At 38.6% G+C, this 20,072-nt stretch overlaps 1 protein-coding gene, 1 long non-coding RNA gene and 1 other non-coding gene across 11 annotated transcripts in view; 2 read left to right on the top strand and 1 right to left on the bottom strand.

Moving 5' to 3' along the window:
• On the top strand, positions 1–19,912 carry LOC103279128 (uncharacterized). Of its 4 annotated transcripts, none has more exons than XR_009999690.1 (3): positions 1–132; positions 19,263–19,393; positions 19,547–19,912. It is a non-coding gene; the product is annotated as an uncharacterized LOC103279128 (long non-coding RNA). The 4 variants fall into 4 exon arrangements; XR_506584.3 differs by having other exon boundaries at positions 22–158; XR_009999689.1 differs by lacking the exon at positions 1–132 and adding an exon at positions 170–553.
• On the top strand, positions 2,655–2,744 carry LOC134292842 (small nucleolar RNA SNORD93). The gene has a single exon (XR_009999973.1). It is a non-coding gene; the product is annotated as a small nucleolar RNA SNORD93 (small nucleolar RNA).
• hycc1 (hyccin PI4KA lipid kinase complex subunit 1) overlaps positions 15,387–20,072 on the bottom strand; it is a 49,099-nt gene continuing 44,413 nt past the window's right edge. For 3 of the 6 annotated variants that reach the window (XM_062957427.1, XM_008112642.3, XM_062957429.1), the window contains one exon: positions 15,387–19,702. In XM_062957427.1, coding sequence (XP_062813497.1) covers positions 19,149–19,702 — 554 coding nt within the window. In that variant the 3' untranslated portion in view covers positions 15,387–19,148. The remainder of the gene's footprint in view (positions 19,703–20,072) is intronic. The other 3 variants (XM_062957428.1, XM_062957430.1, XM_008112643.3) reach the window with 3 other exon arrangements.

Here is a 20,072-nt window from a genome sequence, read left to right as displayed (position 1 = left end):
GCTAGATGGAGGTGGGGAGGTGAAAGTGGGAAAGCGTCGGGCGCGACATACTCCCGCAGCACTGCGCACGCGCAAGGGCCTGTGCTGGGCGGGCTTCGCTCCCGAGACCAGAAAGGGCGGCGCATTTCGTCGGTGAGGCTGCAGCTAGCTTCTTGCAGGTCGGCCATATCTGTAACAATCTAGATCAGGCATGGGCAGACTTGGGCCTTCCCTCCAGGTGTTTTGGGCTTCAGTTCCCACCAGTCCTAACCGCCTCAGGCCCCTGCTTTTTCCTTCCTTAGGCGGCTGAGGAGGGGAAAGAAAGGGCCTGAGGCGGTTAGGAATGGTGGGAGTTGAAGTCAAAAACACCTGGAGGGCCCAGGTTTGCCCCTACCTGATCTAGAGCTATATACCTTGTTTCTCCTAAAATAAGACATCCCCAGAAAATAAGACCTAGTAGAGGTTTTGCTGAATTGCTAAATATAAGGCCTCTCCTGAAAGTAAGACCTAGCAAAGTTTTTGTTTGGAAGCATGCCCGCCAAACAGAACACCAGAGCATGCAGGATCGGTAAATGTACATACCATAAAGTGTTGTACATGGAAATATTGGTAGTAAGAAGAAATTCTTGATAGGATCCACAGTTTGTCTGGTTATGCTGGTTTGTGATGACAACTACTGTACAGTATATAATAAATGTTCATTTTTTTGTTCAACAATCAATATGAATTTTTCTTCATGGAAAAATAAGACATCCTCTGAAAATAAGACCTAGCGCATCTTTGGGAGCAAAAATTAATATAAGATGCTGTCTTATTTTCAGGGAAACACGGTAAGTCAATGTATACATGGTTGTATATATGTTGGTTCGTACCACAAAGGCTCCCAAATGTAGCACACATAGCCTTTCTTATCCAACTTAAAATACAGTAGAGTCTCACTTATCCAAGCCTCGCTTATCCAAGTTTCTGAATTATCCAAGCCATTTTTGTAGTCAATGTTTTCAATATATCGTGATATTTTGGTGCTAAATTCATAAATACAGTAATTACAACATAACATTACTGCGTATTGAACTGCTTTTTCTGTCAAATTTGTTTTAAACATGATGTTTTGGTACTTAATTTGTAAAATCATAACCTAATTTAATGTTTAATAGGCTTTTCCTTAATCCCTCCTTATTATCCAAAATATTCGCTTATCCAAGCTTCTGCCGGCCCGTTTAGCTTGGATAAGTGAGACTCTACTGTAATTGAGGGGCTTGAACTTTAAAAGAAACAGTGACACATCTTTCAGGCCCAAAGCAGAGGGAAAGGAAAAGATAGAAGAGAAATGGCTGTGGCTAGGTGAAGTAGCCCTTCTGTCATGTAACTGGGAAAGAAATGGGATGCAGTGGATTGGTTGTTGCCTTTGGAAAATGACATTTTTTGGGGAAAAAATCTTTTGGAGATCATAGCTTTTTAAGCAAAGCATGGCCGTTCAGAGAAGAGCCAAAAACCCTTTAGAGTAGAATCTTCACATGTGGTATACTACCAGATATAATTATGCAAGGCAATGGTTTCAGTTGTTAGACTGAATAACTTGTTATCTCTGATTTGTTAGGAAAACAGGGAGATTAGACTGGCACCCACCCTGTCCACTTTCCGTAAAGATCTAAAAACGTGGATGTTCAATTGTGCCTTCGATTAAGCAGTTTCAACAGATACTCAGCCCCAACTACAGCTCACTATCAGCTACTGTACTTTATCACTGTCCCTTGTCCTAGAGATTTAGCATTTTAACTGACATTGCTCTTCCAGCCCTAATTTTATTATTGTCCTTGAACCTTTTAACTAGCTCTGCTCAGAAGTTCTATACACAAGCTCCTACCCTTTGAATTCCAGTATTTATTACTGTTCAGGCTTTTGATTGTTGATGATGATGTTTTATGTTGTCTATGTGGTTATAAGGTTGTTAATTTTACTGATTAAAATGATTAATTGTTAATTTTATCCTATCCTATAGGTCGTTAATTTTACGGACAACCTATAGGATGATAATTTTACCGATTATAGATTAAAATGTCTGCATGTGAGCTGCTCCAAGTCCCTTTGGGGAGATGGAGGTAGGATACAAAAATGAAATAATTATTCTTTGCCATTACATAAGAACAGAGCTTTAGAAGTGTTTTTCAGTGCCCAAAAATAAATATACTCTCCCATAAAACAACCTGTTTGATATCATGCAGTCAAGAGACATAAATGAAGTAGACTTGATGGAAATAACATATTTGGTTTACTCACAACCTTCATGGGTTTAGCATACACAGGTACAAAACTTATCAGTCCAGTTTCAGTTATGTTTGAGATAATTCTCTGTGCCATCAGGTCAGAACATCTCTTACTACAAAACAGCAAGCATGTGTGTGATCTGAGGTCTGAAGTAGTCTAGTCTGCTATGATCATGTGGTCTGCAGCCCCTTTTATAACTTCTCAGGAACCATAGAGTAAAGGAAACTGCATACCAGAACATACATACAGGAAACAGTAAGCAACATAGATAAACATTAGTAGAAAAGGCTTGAAAAAGGTTTTCATTTCCAACAGTTGCTAGGTGACGTGTACGGTATATTATTCGTATCTTATTTTTAAATGAATCTGTTACTAAATATTTTCAGTTTATGTCATTGTGGAGTTTCTGGCCAAGGATGAAAAATATGAACTGATTGCAGATACTTCTGTAGAGTGTTATGCACAAATCTGATGTTTTAAAGGATTTTCTGAGGCCAGAATGTCAGCGTCCACTTTTGCAGTAATTCAGTTTTCTGTATTAGATTTATAGACTCTTGCCCTTCTAGCATAATGAATTTTATTGTAATCTTCTATTCAAATTAAAAATAATGTTGAATATCCCCTCCAAATTGGCCCAAAGAATAGTTGTTATTCTGCAGGGTTTTAGCAAAACTTCTACACCAGTTGCCAATCAGTCTCAACAGTCTCAACGTTTCCTCACAAGAACATACATTGAGAGTTAAAGACTTTAAGATGGAGATATTCTCTACGTTACTAAAATGTGTGTTGAAATCAAAGGTGTCTTACAACTTAGTGTGTCTTATCACTGTGCTAGATATAATTCTGTTTTTGTGTTGTCGAAGGCTTTCATGGCCGGGATCACAGGGTTGTTGTATGTCTTTCGGGCTGTGTGGCCATGTTCCAGAAGCATTCTCTCCTGACGTTTCGCCCACATCTATGGCAGGCATCCTCAGAGGTTGTGAGGTACCTCACAACCTCTGAGGATGCCTGCCATAGATGTGGGCGAAACGTCAGGAGAGAATGCTTCTGGAACATGGCCACACAGCCCGAAAGACATACAACAACCCAATTCTGTTTTTCTTTAGTTATACTGTGTCCTTGGTATCCGCTAGACCAGAGATTCTGATTTCTGTGAGTCCCCAGGTGTTTTGTCCTACAACTCCCAAAAATCCTAGCCAATTTACCAAAACATCTGGGGACCCACAGGTAGAGAACCACTGAGCTAGATACCTGTGACACCCTCCTCCCAAAATCCATGGATGCTCAAGTCCCCATATATATCTAATGGCATAGTAAAATGGTGCTCCTTATATAAAATGGTAAACTCAAAGTTTACTTTTGATTTTTTTAAATTATTTTGTAAATTTAATGTTTCAAACCACGGAAAGTTGAAACCTGAATACGGAAGGGCAACTACAATAGAGTCTCACTTATCCAACATAAACGGGCCGGCAGAATGTTGGATAAGCAAATATGTAATAAAGAGGCATTAAGGAAAAGCCTATTAAACATCAAATTAGATTATGATTTTACAAATTAAGCACCAAAACATCATGTTGACAGAAAAAGTAGTTCAATACGCAGTAACGTTATGTTGTAATTACTGTATTTATATATTTAGCACCAAAATATCACGATATATTGAAAACATTGACTACAAAAATGTGTTGGATAATCCAGAACGTTGGATAAGTGATTGTTGGATAAGTGAGACTCTACTGTACCTCTAATACACTGCACCAACCTTTTTCCAATGAGCCACTAGGGGGCAGACATGAACTCCATAGAATCATAGAATAGTAGAGTTGGAAGAGACCACATGGGCCATCCAGTCCAACCCCCTGCTAAGAAGCAGGAAATCGCATTCAAAGCACCCCCGACAGATGACCATCCAGCCTCTGCTTAAAAGCCTCCAAAGAAGGAGCCTCCACCACGGCCCCGGGGAGAGAGTTCCACTGTCGAACAGCTCTCACAGTGAGGAAGTTCTTCCTGATGTTCAGGTGGAATCTCCTTTCCTGTAGTTTGAAGCCATTGTTCCGTGTCCTAGTCTGCAGGGCAGCAGAAAACAGCTTGATTTTCAAGGGAGTCCACAAGTTGCTAATTGAACAAGTCAAAAACATTTTATTTATTCAGTGTATACCCACTGTGTATTCCTTGCAAAGACATTCCAGAATAATTGTTGAAATAATAAATTAAAGAGCAGTAAAATCATAATATTACCAAAATGGACAAAAATATGGATTAAACTGGGATGGATTTCTTGGAACTGACTTTTTCAATCAGTTAACAATACCAAGGTGAAGGAAATATTTTATTTTAATTGTTAATTGCTTTTCTTATTCTTTATAAGAAAATACCTCCTACAAAACTGACGGATATTTTCTTGAGCAAGCATTGCCTAGGTGTTTTCTGACAACATGTATAATTTAGGGGAAAAAAGAAAAGAAATGGTTGATAAGTATATGAGCTTGTTTTCTGCAGTGGTGCAGTCATTGTTCAAGGATTCCTTGGTACAGCAATCTACATCCTCGAGCTCCTATTGCAAACACTTGTGGATAACAGTATCCTTCTGGGACGCCTCGCGGGAATGGGACTTGGAGGTACTGTTTTGCAGTGGCTCCACTCATTCCTGGAGGGTCGGTCCCAGATGGTGTCATTGGGGGATGCCTGCTCGGCCCCACAACCGTTGACTTGTGGGGTCCCGCAGGGCTCTGTGTTATCTCCCATGTTGTTTAACATCTACATGAAGCCGCTGGGAGAGATCATCAGGAGTTTCGGGGTCCAGTGTCATCTGTACACAGATGATGTCCAGCTCTGTCACTCCTTCCCACCTGTCACTAAGGAGGCTGTCCAGGTCCTGAACCGGTGCTTGGCCGCTGTGTCGGACTGGATGAGGGCCAACAAATTGAAATTGAATCCAGACAAGACAGAGGTCCTCCTGGTCAGTCGGAAGGCCGAACAGGGTACTGGGTTACAGCCTGTGCTGGATGGGGTCACACTCCCCCTGAAGGCGCAGGTGCGCAGTCTGGGGGTGATCCTAGACTCATCGTTGAGCCTGGAGCCCCAAGTCTCGGCGGTGGCTAGGGGAGCCTTCGCACAATTAAAACTTGTGCGCCAGCTGCGACCGTACCTTGGGAAGCCGGACTTGGCCACGGTGGTACACGCCCTTGTTACATCCTGTTTAGACTACTGCAACGCACTCTACGTGGGGCTGCCTTTGAAGACTGTTCGGAAGCTTCAATTAGTCCAACGGGAGGCTGCCAGGTTAATAACTGGAGCGGCGTTCAGGGAGTGTACTGCTCCTCTGTTACGCCAGCTCCTCTGGCTGCCAATTAGCTACCGAGCACAATTCAAGGTGCTGGCTTTAGCCTATAAAGCTCTAAACGGTTCCGGTCCAGCTTATCTGTCCGAACGTGTCTCCCGCTACGACCCACCTCGAAGCTTAAGATCGTCAGATGAGGCCCTGCTCGCGGTACCGTCAGCCTCACAGGTGCGGCTGGCGGGGACGAGAGACAGGGCCTTTTCAGTGGTGGCTCCCCGCCTATGGAACGCCCTCCCCATTGAAGTCAGGCAGGCTCCCTCCCTCCTGTCTTTCCGAAAGAGGACAAAAACGTGGTTATGGGACCAGGCATTTCAGCATGAGAAGCAGCAAAAATGAGATAAGAATATATGACCTACTGACAGACCCCACGTGAACATGGAAGCGCCTTAAATGTATATTTAAATGTATAATTATGTATATTTTAATGGATATTCTTAATTTTATTGTAATTTTTAATCTTGATGGATTTTTAAATTTTATGACAACTGTTTTTAATGTGTATGTTTATATTGTAAGCCGCCCTGAAGGGCGGGGTAGAAGTGATGTAATAAATAAATAAACAGCATTGTATTTCCTGCGTGTTCTTGAGCCTCTATGCTGTTTATAAACATTTAAAAAATCAAGCCTAAAAATCATTAGGCCACCTGAATGTTCACAATTTAAAGAGTGCTTTAGTGGAGTGTTAGTGCTAAATCTGTCTATTTAGACTATAACATTGTCCATGAGTAACTAAAAGCCCAGTAGCTAGACAGTAATGAGAGGAACCTTAGACATATACATTAAGCCCCATCCGTCATAGTCAATGGTGACAACCATTGTGGAGTTGCAGTTTGACATTCAGATGGCCTCAATATTCCCATTCCTCCCATAGCTATTAAATATTGTACCATCTTTTTGTTAGAGCGTTGAAGTGATTTATGGGAGAGGAGTTACAGCTATGCATGCTTGTTTAGTCTCATGGAACATGCTTTTCAACAGATTGCATAAGACATCTTCCCCTTTATCTTTTACTACTTAGCAAAGATTATTTCATTTTGACAGGGGTTTATTCATTTTAATTTAGTTCTGATTATGGGGTTTAATTGATTGCTATGCTGTCTCTAGTTATAAATTGATTTAAATGTTTATTTTGTTTTTTGTATGCTAACTGCCCAGAGTAGTCATTTATACTGTAGTATAGAGACAAGATAGGTTTTATCTAAAGAAATACAATTGGATTAAGGTGTTAACACAGTGGGTAATGTGATTTTGCAAGAGAAATTGCATTAAGTTGTTAATCATGTTAAGCACAGGCTTTGTAAGGAAAGTATTAGGAACAGTGTGTCTGTTATTTATTTGTTATATTTATATCCCATCCTCACGCTGTTGAGAGGATGCCTTTAAATAGACTATTATTCTCTTCCCCCACCCTTCTCCCCATATTATTTCCACTCAACAACCTTGGGAGGTAAATTGGGCAGAAAAAGTAACAAGGTCAAACAGTAAGTTCCATAGTTCTGTGGAAATCTAAGACTGAATCAGAAATCTCAATTTTAACACTAAACACTGTACCACACTTTGTCTTTCTGTCACCCTCTTATCACTAGACTTAAAATGTTCAACAAGGAAATAAAACTGCCTGTTAGGTTGGAAACTGAGAACTGCTTTAATCATTCAAATGGACTTAATACATAGGTGGAGTCACCTTTGCACTTCACACACACCTTTTTTGTGCAAATATATTTTTATTTTGTTTTTGAAAAAAGGTGTAAGTTATAGTGCCATGTTAGTTAAATAGTTTTATACATGAGTCTATTGTATCATCAAAAGAGTTATAGTTTCCCAGTGACACAGGGCTAGGATGAATTGCAACAGCACCCATCGACAACACAAGGCCTTCCTCCACCCTTCCCGAACCAACAATGAACCTCAACCTCATGAAGCCCCTTTTCCGTTCCATGTACACATTTTGGTTCAGCTCTTTAAGCCAGTCTGGGTCAGCCCATATGCCGAGGGGACCACCGTTCCTCTAGATAGTGCGTTTGCACGGAGCTGAGACCATTCGAGGGTCCCCACTGGTGGCCTCCAAAGCTTTCAAGATGGTTATCCAGGTCCCAATGCTTCAGTGACCAAAGGAAGCCCCCTCCTTTTCAACTGCTAACAGAGCCGCACCAGTGATTGTCCAAAGGAAGCCTGGCCCCAGTAGAGATCTCTCTAGGGACATACAACCTCTATTATAACATTTGATGCTACAATGTGTCTCTATTTTGGGACTTCACCAACACTTTCCCCTCCAGCCCTATACTGTGTATCTTTTCATTTCTCCTTCAGACCTCTGCATCAATGCAGAGCTTATAATAAGAACAAATAGAAGGGAAGAACCCTCCTATCTTTATGCAGCCAAGACAGATGCCCACTTCTCCCCTATTTCTAACTATGAACTTATCACGGAACCTCCCTTGGTTCCTAACCCTATTTATTTATTTATTTTAAAAATTACTTTATTTTACTGCTTTATTTCTGATATTAATGAATATATCAAATAAAAGGCAAACTAAATTCTTTTAACCTCTTGAGCAATCTCAAATTATTTAAGGAATTCTCCTCCACCCTGGGCAGAAGGAATGACCAGGACAATAATCTGTTGGACAAAAGTATTCCCTGATACCCAGATGGGGGAGACTGTCCTTTGGGCACCTGAAACTTCCTCTTTGGGGGGCCCAAGCAGCCTGTTAGACAAAGACTCAGGAAGAAACTTAGATGACACACTCATCTCCAATAGATATTTTCTGGACCTTTTCTTTGTCTTCCTGGCATGGGAAAATGTCTGGGGACCCCAAATCCATTATCCCTGCATCACTGACCCAATATCTGCACAATTCAATCATTCACCTATCTGGATCGTCATTGTTTCATACATTCCATTACCACACACGGGTTGACACAGCCCCCTGGAACTCCAGGAACCACCTCCATTGGCCAATTGGAGACCCCTGGCCTTCCCTGCCCAGCTGGGAGGGGATCCCCAGCTGCGTCACTGCCTCCTCCAATCAGCACGTGCACCAGCTAAGGCCCACCTCTTTACCAATCAGAGGCTTGGGAAATACCAACCAGCTTTTTGGCACCGGCCAATCGGGAATGGAAGGGCATTTCGAACAGTAGCAATGATAATTCATGGAAACTATTATTATAAAGATGCCTGCTTTATGCTTGCACCTGTTCCAGCACAAGCGTCCAATCTGCAGATTGAATAAAGCTTCTGTCATTTGCCTTCATGCTGGTGAAATCCTGATTTTTGTCTTGGAACATTCAAGGTTAATAGAACTCGCCAGGCTTCCCTCAGTATCTGTGGGTCCTTGGAAAACCTTAAGTTTTCTGCATCAATTATATCTGTTGATGGTTCAGTCAGTAGGAAACTGCATATCTATATGTTTCAGCAACTTGAAAAAAGCATGGGCTTCTGAGTAGGCATATGACGTACACTACATAACATTTCTGGGCAAAGCTGTTGTCTTAGGAAGCATTTCCTCTTGTGTGACAGAAGTAAAATACATCTACATATATCCATATTTACTTGAGTAATACACCACCAAATATAATGCGCACCTCAATTTTCAAAACCCTGAAACCAAAAAAAAAAATGCTGTTGAATGTAATGCACAGCAGCAAAAAGTGCACTCTTTGTAATTTGGCCAGAAAAGGTGTGCATTACTGTTGCTTCCTGCTTAGGATTCCTTCATTATAAACAATTGTGTTAGAACACCAAAGTTTCCAGCAGTGGAAAGGAAAACCTTGGGGTTCATCTATGCTGTAAAATTAATCTACTTTAATTGCTTTCGTTCAGTGCTATGGAATCCTGGGAGCGGTAGTTTGACAAGGTTTTGAGCCTTCTCTGTGAAAGACTGCTGGTGCCTCACCAAACTACAAATCCCAAGATGGCATAGCATTGAGCCCTAGTCATTTAATTAGAAATGATGTCCCTCAAAGAGGAACTCCAGGTGCAGCTTCCCCTTTGGCTTTGGCTTTGCACTAAGATTACTGTATGATGCAAATCTAACGTACACCCCAGTTTTGGCAAAGTCATTTAGCAAAAAAAGTATTAGATTTGAGTAAGTACGATAAATGACATGCAGTTATATCAGTGAGTTAAATATGATGTAGTTTCTATAATGAGCATATCTAGTCTGTGGTTGGAAAATGGTGTTGTTTACTAGGTGAAATAACCATTTTAATACATTGTATTTTGCATCTTTTAGGTCCAGCAAACAGGATGAAAGGTTTGAAATGCTTTGGTCAAGTTCAAGATCCATGTAAATGTTAGATTTTAATCTTCTTAGACTTTAGCACTCTTTAAGATTAATCCAGCTATTATATGCAATCATTGACTAGGAAATAATCCAGTGGACTTGGTTAAGGATGTAAACTATTTTCCTATAAATGATTAATTAATATTCTACATAAATCAACAGAATTTTGCCATCTTAGCTCAGATTCAGTGATACAGAAATCTGGCAAAATGAATGTTGTACCTTCTGTACTTCCAAATACATAAATGCTTTCACAGATGGCTTCTAGCCAGTGAGACAACTTCCCATTCGTTCAAGTGATCTCTTTGTTTAACCTTGACAAAAGAGCTTTTCTAGTAATTACATTTATACACTTGCAGTGAGCCCAGTTCCAACAGTCTTGTGCATAAATGAAAAGCATGGGTACTCCTGAGACGGAAAGTTGGATGGAAAGATAGGGACAAAGATTAACAATTTAACTTTAGCTACATATTTGTACTCAGTTCAGACCTTGAAGAGTTTTGCTTTGTTCAGGAGCTGCTTTTTAGGAGTTGAAAGGGGGACACGAAAAGCCTTGTCGTATGCATGGAACACAACACTTCACCTCAAAGGACAGAAAATTGATTCAAAAGCAAAAGTTGATTAAATTCAAGACCTCTAAAAAGTAAGGAATAAAAAGTTACTGTGGTGAGTGAGCAGTGTTGGTCAGTGATGGCAGCAGCAACAGCTCTGAAGCAGCCCTACGGACTGTCAAGCTGCTGAGGACTAGAGAGGAAAGCATGTAATTGGAGCAGGCCTAAGCAAGGGTGGCAAGAGTAGAGTAAATCACTTAAACCAGTGCTGATTTGAATTTGTGATGTATTACAGATAGGTAATACACATGCAATACACAGTACACGTGCATAAACTTACTTCAAATAAGGATGCCTATGTACGTATGTAGGAAATTTTCCAATCTAGCAGCAAAGTGAACTAGCTGTCCTGACCTAAATTCTTTCAGTCCAAAAATTAGATGATGTCAGGTGTTGGTGTTTTGATCTTTGTTCTGTCATGTAATATTTGCATTTCATGTTCTTGTTTTGTATGTTTTGTATATTTTAACAAAGTTGTATCCTGTCTCAAACTATGAGGCAGCAGGTAGCAAATAAATGTATTGTTGTTACTACTGCTATTGGTGACTCCTGATGGGTGTCCATCATCCTTAGATTCACCCCACCTAAGGTTTCAGTATAACTAGAAATCACGTTTGTGTTAGACATCTCCCTTTGCCACTTTCAATAGAACTGCCACATGACTTTTTTTATTTTTCCCTTTCTTCACTTACCAGTCTGTTCAGATTCTGCTTATTTTGTTTTCTCTTGTGGTGCCTACTACTGAGGGGCCCAGCTCTCATTTTCACTGGGTGCCATAAATATTTTAATAGCAGCCCTGCTCCTGACTTGGACACTTGTTGCTCATTTGGCATTTGAATTTTAATATTAGCCACATTATGCTGCTCACATTCCATGACCTGCTGACTCACAGCCTTGGGAAAGCTAAACGAAATTAAATTATCTTTCGCTTGCTGCTTCCTCTTCTCTGAAGGCGAGCGGTATTGTCTTTAACTCCATCCACTTCATTCTTTCTTCTCTCCTTGCTCATTAAATCAATAGCTGTGACTAACCTAATGGTTCTATTGAGCCTTGTCTCAAGTGTTGTAATTAATTTAAATTATAATTAGGGCAAAGAAAGGGACAGACAGAATAACTCAACTAGTTGGCAAAGCAGGATGTAAGAACTGGGGTGAGTGTGTGTTAAGGAGGCAACAGCTGCAAGTTAGGAATTCTGATGATTCCTGCCTTGATCAGGTTGGTGCAATGTATTGACCAATGTGTAGTGGATTGATCTTTCAGCTTATCAGAGAATGTATTTCCACTTTCTACCAATCTCAGACTTTCTCATACAACCTTGTGGATAAATTAAACAATGAGGCATCCAAATTGTCCACCTCAGTTTTTTTCAGAGAAGATGCAAGTAGTAATTTCAGATGTTTGGATGCCTTCAACTGAATTTTTATCTCTTGAAATGGCAAACATTTCAACTATTTTAAGAATAAGAATATCTGACTATACAAAGTTGGGCTATGGGAGTTTTTCCATGTACTGGGTAAGGCTGGCTTTTATTTTATTTTCTGTGCATATATGCCTTGCAGCTATAATTGCCTGTCTCCCGTTACCAGGAAGAAACCATATGTGGAAGAAATATCTGAACTGGATAAAAAGATATTTTGGTTTTGTAAATGTGGAATACCACTTTTTTTAAAAGCATATTATTCTCATGTATTCATCAGCTCATCTCACGTAGCAGTTTGTCCTAAGCCTGCTTTCTTAAGTCATATTAGGTTTTTTTCATGTCCCAAGCAGATATTATCTGGGGGCATAAGATGCATTATATTTGACTCAAGCCAGTCATGGCTTCAAATGAAGTATTGGGTAAATTAAAAGAGTGCAGTCTATGAAACTGGCAGGAGCACATTATAAAACTTGATCTGTCATCTTTAAAAGGTATTGCAAGTGTAAATGTTTTATGCAAAAATAAAGCTAGTACTTTCTGTGCTTCTCATGAGACTACCTGTAGAACAGTTAAGTTGCTCCCACAGAGTCATTTGATACTCCATAAAATTGTGGTCCTGGGGAAACCTTACAAGCACATTTGCATGATTCTTCTGCCTCTTTAACACAGACAATGGCTGCACAGCATAACTTGGTTGCATGTTGACAGGTTTCCAATGGCATTAAAATGCTATGCTGTGTCATTCCATGCAGTTTTCAATATAACAAGGCACCAATTAAAATCAGATCTGTTCACGTTGAATGCACACGTTCCAAAAACATTAAGAATAAAGGCATCAGACAAAACTTAGAAATGGGTCAAATTGTGCATGTTCATATCTCTTTATGCAGTACTGGACAATGGCATTCTGGGCCTCTAAATATTCTTGAATTGTGCACTAATGGCAGATTTATCAGTATTATTAGAACAATTTTCAGTGATCTATGTCGTAAACTACTGAATGTTTAGTCCTAAACTTGTGAGATTTAGCGTTATACAGTTTCTAATACCCATTAATGCCTCCTAAATCTCAGATTCTATAACCAAGTCAAAATCTTCTCCTTTTACACATTAGAAGATCTTGTTTTAATTTTAATTTCCTTCTGCCTTGCTTTTATCCTCACCTGGCATGTTCATTCTAATCCTAGCTTTGACACACAAACAGGATAACCACAAAGGAACGTATGTGTGCTCAAGAAGCTGAAATCTGTAGATCCGCCAGGGAATGTAACATTTGATTGAAAAGCCAGATCAGGTGCAGTGCCTTGTGCGACCAGAGCAATGCTATTTCAGTTTAACAAAATGCTTTTGGGGACCAAAATGTTACGTTCCCCAATTCTCTGCAAAACCCAAGAACACATAAAAATTAATGGCTATCCATCCACTTTTTTATTTATGGGTTTCTGAGGGGAGTAGTGTAATCTGTAAAAATTCCTAAAGAAAAAAATGACTTCTGAACAAACAATGACAATTGCAGGCCTCCCCCCCCCCTCCCCAGATTCCAGTGCAGGATTTCTCTACCTTCATTTGAAGCAGCATCTCCCATTGAACCCCCTAGAAAAAAAACCTGTGTTTCCATTTTGCTTTGTTTGTCCTCCTGAGAACTGTCCACTGAACAACAAAATGGGAGCTGCCTTATTTACATCAGACCATGGTCCATCTATTAGTGTCAAAACTGATTGGCAGCTTTCTGAGATTTCAGAAGGGATACTTTCCTATCCCTGCCCAGGGATTCCTTGTATTCCCTGCTGTTTTTTAAAATTCATGTGCTAATTGACTCTGGCCATATTCAGCTGTGTTCAGGAAGGCAAACTTGTAGTAATCAACTTGCATGGCTAAAGTTTGCTAGACATTCTGAACAAGACATTAATCTTCTTGTTCTCTTTTTATATCTTTCTGCCTAAATGTATAGCATGCATTACAACAAATTGCCCAAGAATAACCCAATCTGTAGGGAACACAGTGTGAAATTCTAATACTTCTAATAAGCCGACAACATAGAATTGTAGGAAAAAGGGAACTTGACCTCTGCCACAGAATAGCAAAATAATAATTTAAGGTAACACCTACAAAACCTTATCTGTTTCTTCACTGTAAAATGTAGTTATGGGTAAGTACAAGATTTATATACATTTCATCAGTATAAACTAGCTCTTTGCATTAAATCAGCTTAATCAAATTCTTTAACAGTTGAACAGTGTTATTACTAACTTCGGTCTACTGAAATATTGTCAAAGAAAGGTAATTTTCCTGTATGGCAGAAAGAGAATTATAGAAATTGGACCCAATACTAACAGTTTTTGTTTTGTTTGTAGTCCTGATTTATTTATTTACTTAATTCATTTTTACTCCACCTTTCTCAACCCTGGAGGGGACTCAAAGCCGCTTACAGATCCGGCAAAAATTTAATGCTGAATTCAATGATGCTTGATACTCATATCAAGCATAAAAATATCATATAAAATGTCATATAAAATAATCTGGAGTATTAAATAGGTGGCCTAAAGGTATATTTAAGAGGGCATCTCTGTTTAAGAATGGTGAAGCCCCCAGCCCACTGGCGCCTTCCACTATAGCCAGCAAATTACATTTGAAACCATACTTCCCCTGAAGACAATACAAGACTATTGTGGATGAAACTCCGAAAAGCTTCCCAGTTACCAGAATTTTCAAAATTTCCAGATATATGTGTGTTAGAGAGAAAACATTTTCAGAAGTGTGTGAACATGTAAATATGTAGTTAAATGGATGATTGTGTATTATGCACACTATAGATGGAGAAATTATGACATTTTGGTGGAAAAGGCACCTATTGCTCTCACGTGGCTCCTAGAAGGCTAGCAAATGTGACCTGCCCTCCAAGCAAAACGAAAAAAGGTTTCCCTTATTTGCCTTACTGAGATTGAGTAGTATAATGTATTCTTTCCACAATTTTACAATCATATTACCAAAAATACAGCAGAATCCCAAATCATACTTTAGCATTCAGTAGGAACATAACCCTGGCCCTTGAGCATTCTAACTGGAATGGATTTTAAAGAGGCACAAATAGAGAGCAAAAGGGAGACATGTCTAGAGCAGTGGTTCTCAACCTGGGGTCCCCAGATGTTTTTGGCCTGCAACTCCCAGAAATCCCAGCCAGTTTATCAGCTATTAGGATTTCTAGGAGTTGAAGGTCAAAAACATCTGAGGACCTTAAAAACCACTGGTCTAGAGGAAGGTGCATCAAGCAAACCCTTGTCATGATTGCCTTCTCTCTGGAAATCTATGTCCTCGTTGCAAAAGACCATGCGGATCCAGAATAGGTCTCCACAATCATTTATGAACCCAGCACCAAGACTATTCCCTTGGAAGAAACCATACTCAGCCACGAGTGATTGCCTAAGATTGTGAAACACTTAACATGATCCATTTAGATCCCTTGTTTAAGGAATGTGAACTCAAGATAAACAGTTAGTTTATTAAACTACACAAAACAAGCATTTGTTTCCCAAACAAAGTATTCATAAACATACACTACAAAAAGTGAAATTGGTACAGTTCACATTGTTTAGGAAAGTTGTATTAAATGAGGTTTCATTTTCCATGTAATAAGCAAGTTATTAAAAATATACAAATAGCCAATGTTATGTTGTCTTCTGTATTTAGGAACTATGCAAAATAGTGCCATTATTAATTCCCAGAAATCTGTCCACTGAAAGATCAAAATAATGAAAATAAAATGGTGCCCATCTCAAAGTTACATTCATAGATCTTTAGTTTCCAATGAGATGGTTATTTCAATAAACAATTATTAAAATATTTCAGTGTGCAGTTGTAGTCTTCAAATATTTTCATTACGATTAGTTTCTTTTTTTGTAAAAAAAAAAACAACAACAACCCCCCAAACCACTTATCACAGCAAACCATAATAAAAACATCCCAACTATACTATTTCACTACACAACAAAACCCACAGACCATCTATACTGGTTAATTCCACTGACTGCGGTTTGACAATTCAGTAATGAATTATTGATTAAATTGCCTTCTGTTGTTAAAATCAAAGCAAAAGGAGGAAACAAAATGGTGTTATTTAAATTTCTGAACAGAAAACATTCATAGTGATGCAGGAACAAACAACCCCTAAACATTTTATGGGCTCAGCTAGGTACCTTCAAATCTTTTTAAAGCCAAGATACCATTTGCTCAAACTTTATGGATGTTGATATTCGTAAATACTAACACTCAAGCATAATTAGATACCAAAATCAGAATGCATACCACATTCTAGAGAGCTGATACCATACTTCTTTGAATGCTGTGAAGGTTTCACATGTGTGTGAGCAGCACAGTTATTCCAGAACAAAACTTTCGCCTCCGCTAACTAGTGACTGTAAGCAGTCTCCAAGTCTTACCACTGCTCTCAACTAAGTGCTAATTTTTCAGGAACTCAGCAGGCATTCAGCTGGCAGAGAGAAGGAATTCCCCATCAGTTTTAGAATGTGCAATTTACGGTAAATGCTCATCATTTTGTAAAGTTGGATATATGCGAATTGCACAAAGTCAAATCAGTATCCCAGACAGGTAGAATTAACCAGATAACACTTTCATACTGTATACAGAGTTGAATTAACAAGTGTATGTCACCTTGAGTGTCTTTGAACAAAATGTACTGGAACTTCCTTTGATTTCACACACACAGTAAAAGTTGTTCACAATCTCTTGTTTCAATTAGGCATACATACAACTATGTCTACAAAGGTTATTTCAGCCAACAAGCCTGATTTGCAAACCTACATGTGCCAACATTATGGTATTTTAACATTCATTGCATCATATGAAGAAATTCTAGAACAAGATTATTTGACTGTGCAAAAAAGAGCAATTCGGTTTTATTAAATCAAAAATACTATTGTCCAAAATCTACAGCAGTGTAAACATTTTAAAAGCCATCTTTTTGAATCTTACAGCGTTTTAAATAGTTAACTATAGGAAAACATAATAACTTTCACTTGTAATGGCTTATATTCCTGTATAAGAGTCATTTGCTTTTACCTATACTAATTAAAATTGTATTACAATGCCAAAATGTATAATATGTAGAAAACAGTAAATGTTTTAACTTGTTAAACATCATATTAATACTGTTATTGTGGTATGCATATCAGTGATTTCAGAAAATTAAAGCAACATTTTAAATTTAGGCCCCATCCATTTTAAAATTCAGATTGTGTACAAAACAAGAGATTTTCCAGCAATCTCTTAGTAAAGAAATCTGTTTAAAAAACTTGAATTTATGTAAATTCAGTGCAGCTATTTTTTAAACTTTCAAGGCATAAGTTATAACTAAATAGTGTGAGAATTTTTTTTACTGGACAAACAAAGCTGTATATTCACAATATCTGGTGCCTGTGACTTTAAGCATAAAAGCCAACAAAAATGGGGGGTAAAACCTATACACACTTGTGTACCTTTTAAACATTACCTTAGAAGAACTCAGGATGAATCTGTGTTGGAATGTATTTTAACTGAAAAGTAGCAATACAAGTAGCGAGCATTAAGGGAGGGATGAGAGCAAATCAACCATCATAGCATAGCGAAACTGGTTTCCGCCAAACTGGTTCGGGACTGACCTAAGTAGTCAGTGTATATGAGCCTTATGTCTTAGACTGACAGATTCCACGAACAAGAATAGTTTTCTGCTCATCATAGATAATGTGGTTGACTTTCCCCTCAAATTCATCTCGCATGCTCCCAGTAGTAACCCTAGCGTCCTGGAGTGTCTAAAAACCTCTTAGGCAACATACAAACACAAGAGAAATGATAATGTATTTACCTCTATGAACAAATACACTTTCTGCTCATATAGTGTGATCTAGATTTAAGCCTATAAAACTGAAACTGGTGAAGCCTCCAATGTTACTTAAGAGACTATTGTATCAAGAACAGACTTTCACATTTTTAGAAGATGAAAACTATTAATTTTCCATTCTGATTTTTTTCTGCGGTGACTCACCTAATTATAAGACATTACGTTTTAATTTGATGCAATTTACAAGAAAGGAGTAAAAAGGAAAAAATAGCTTTTGTACTGTCATGTCACACTTGCTAAAACCTACAAAGTATATTATTCTGTTCTAAATTAGCAACACAGTAGGAAGTGGAAGCCAATGTTATTCTTTGATAACTTGAAGACTCTGAGGTAGACAAAGAAAGTTTGTTTCTCATTATCATAAGCTCACCAGCAATGTCATATCTGAACTGCAGAAACACCTGATGTTTCAAATGTACTTGCAATTGAGGAATTTTAATCATCTCCTTGTCTTCATGTTTGTGCACTAAATTTTAGGTTTACATACAGAACTATATACAGAGCTCAATGTGTCAATCTTTGTGAGATCACAATCAATCAACATTACCACCCAAACATTACATTTTCATGTATTTCATTCACAAGGCAAAGGGGACAGCACACACTGAACATTGTGCATATGTGTTCCAAATGTTAGCAAATGGTGTGCTTAAGGAAACTCAACCTCATTTGTTCCTCAGCAAGACAATCGGATACAAGCCCTATATTCTAAAAAATGTTTCTTGCAGGTGATTTCATGAACGTAAAAGCACGGAATTCTATTTTTCATGCTGGTGCCAGAAATGGAAATTTGACCCTGAACACAGTGACATCTTCAACCCACCAAACCGAATTATGGGCATGAATGCACACAGCTGGATTGTTTCCCCCGGCACAAGCTGCCACCTTCAGCAAAAGTTTAAACTGCTCTCATGAAATGTATACAGCAGTTTCTAGTTTACTCCTTGCTGCAAAAAAGAAGGCAGTTACAGCTTTGTATACAGACCATGTATATAAAATCTGGGTTACAGCAATTCATAAATCACATCAGATAGTAAAAGCCTTTTACAAACTGGTAGAGGTCCGCAATGTAATAATCTTAATTGTATCACCATCAGGAATTTTCATGAAGTTAAAAGTCTCAGAAGCTATAACCTAATTACTGTAAAATACTTACAGAATTATTCCCCTTCCCCTGTTTAAAACACTGCAAGTCCTAAAATTGGAAACGTAAAGCCCTACTTTCAAATAAGTATAATCTTCAAAAAGACAACTTCATTGTTAGAAAGGGGGAGGAGCTGGTATCATACTGTACAGTACTAGAATCACCCAAAACCTCATTTATACTGACCAATTAGCCAAGGACTTGCTAGTCTGTTGTCAGTGTAATGCTGATAGTAGGTAGTCGCTGTGGATTCGACTGTTTACTTGGAACAATAAGTTCTGTTTTTTCAGCTCCAAAAATAAAATTTTCCTCTTGCAGACTACACACTGAAAACCTGTTTGCCTCTGTACTGCTGTGATTATTTGGGACCACGCCACCACTGACCTGCTCAAAGGATTTACTAAAGAGCGTGGTGCTTGTTCTAGCCAAACTATGACTGCCCGGCTTAGGTAAGGATTGGCTACTAGTCAGGGTCAGTCTCTTTAGAGACAAGAGCTCTAGATTTTCACTCATCGCTCTCTGGCTTTGTTTACGAGACAAGTGTTCTTTATAGGATTCACCAATAACTTCTTTTTCTTTTGTTCCAACTTTGCTTCCTCCAGACTTCCGCTGATTCTTGCCCAGCAGAGCCTTGTTACTGTTGGTGCTGCTATTTGAAAAAGCAGAGTGACTTGTAGTAGAAGTAGCCCTAGAGTAAAAACCTTCATCAACTTCCGTGACGTCTATTACTTCTTCTTCTGGAATTCCTAGTTCACTGCCTGCATTGAGAAAAAAGCCAGTTAATAAATGGATGTAGATGACTATTTTGTAACTGATTGAGTACTATACTATTATATTTTGGCAATTCCCAGTGCAAAGCAAAAGACTCAGGACCAGTCAGGAAACTTACCCATTATATCAATCTGACAAAAAGAGTACAGTAATTTGTTTTACATGATTAAAGTGTATTTAATAAATGAAAAATCATGCTTCTGTTTTCATTTAGTAGAGATTTTTTAAATAAAGCACTCCTATTATTCATGCAAAAGATTGAAAGATTAGATAATTACAGAAAGCTAGAAAAAGCTGAGACCCAAAGAATGAGCAAGGTCATCTACATACTGCATAGCAAATTAATCATGGAATGAA

Source organism: Anolis carolinensis, chromosome 6 (genome assembly GCF_035594765.1).
Source record: "Anolis carolinensis isolate JA03-04 chromosome 6, rAnoCar3.1.pri, whole genome shotgun sequence".
NCBI classification, from domain to species: domain Eukaryota; kingdom Metazoa; phylum Chordata; class Lepidosauria; order Squamata; family Dactyloidae; genus Anolis; species Anolis carolinensis.
The sequence above is the reverse complement of the archived record's forward strand: the minus strand, read 5'-3'. Positions and strand labels throughout refer to the sequence as shown.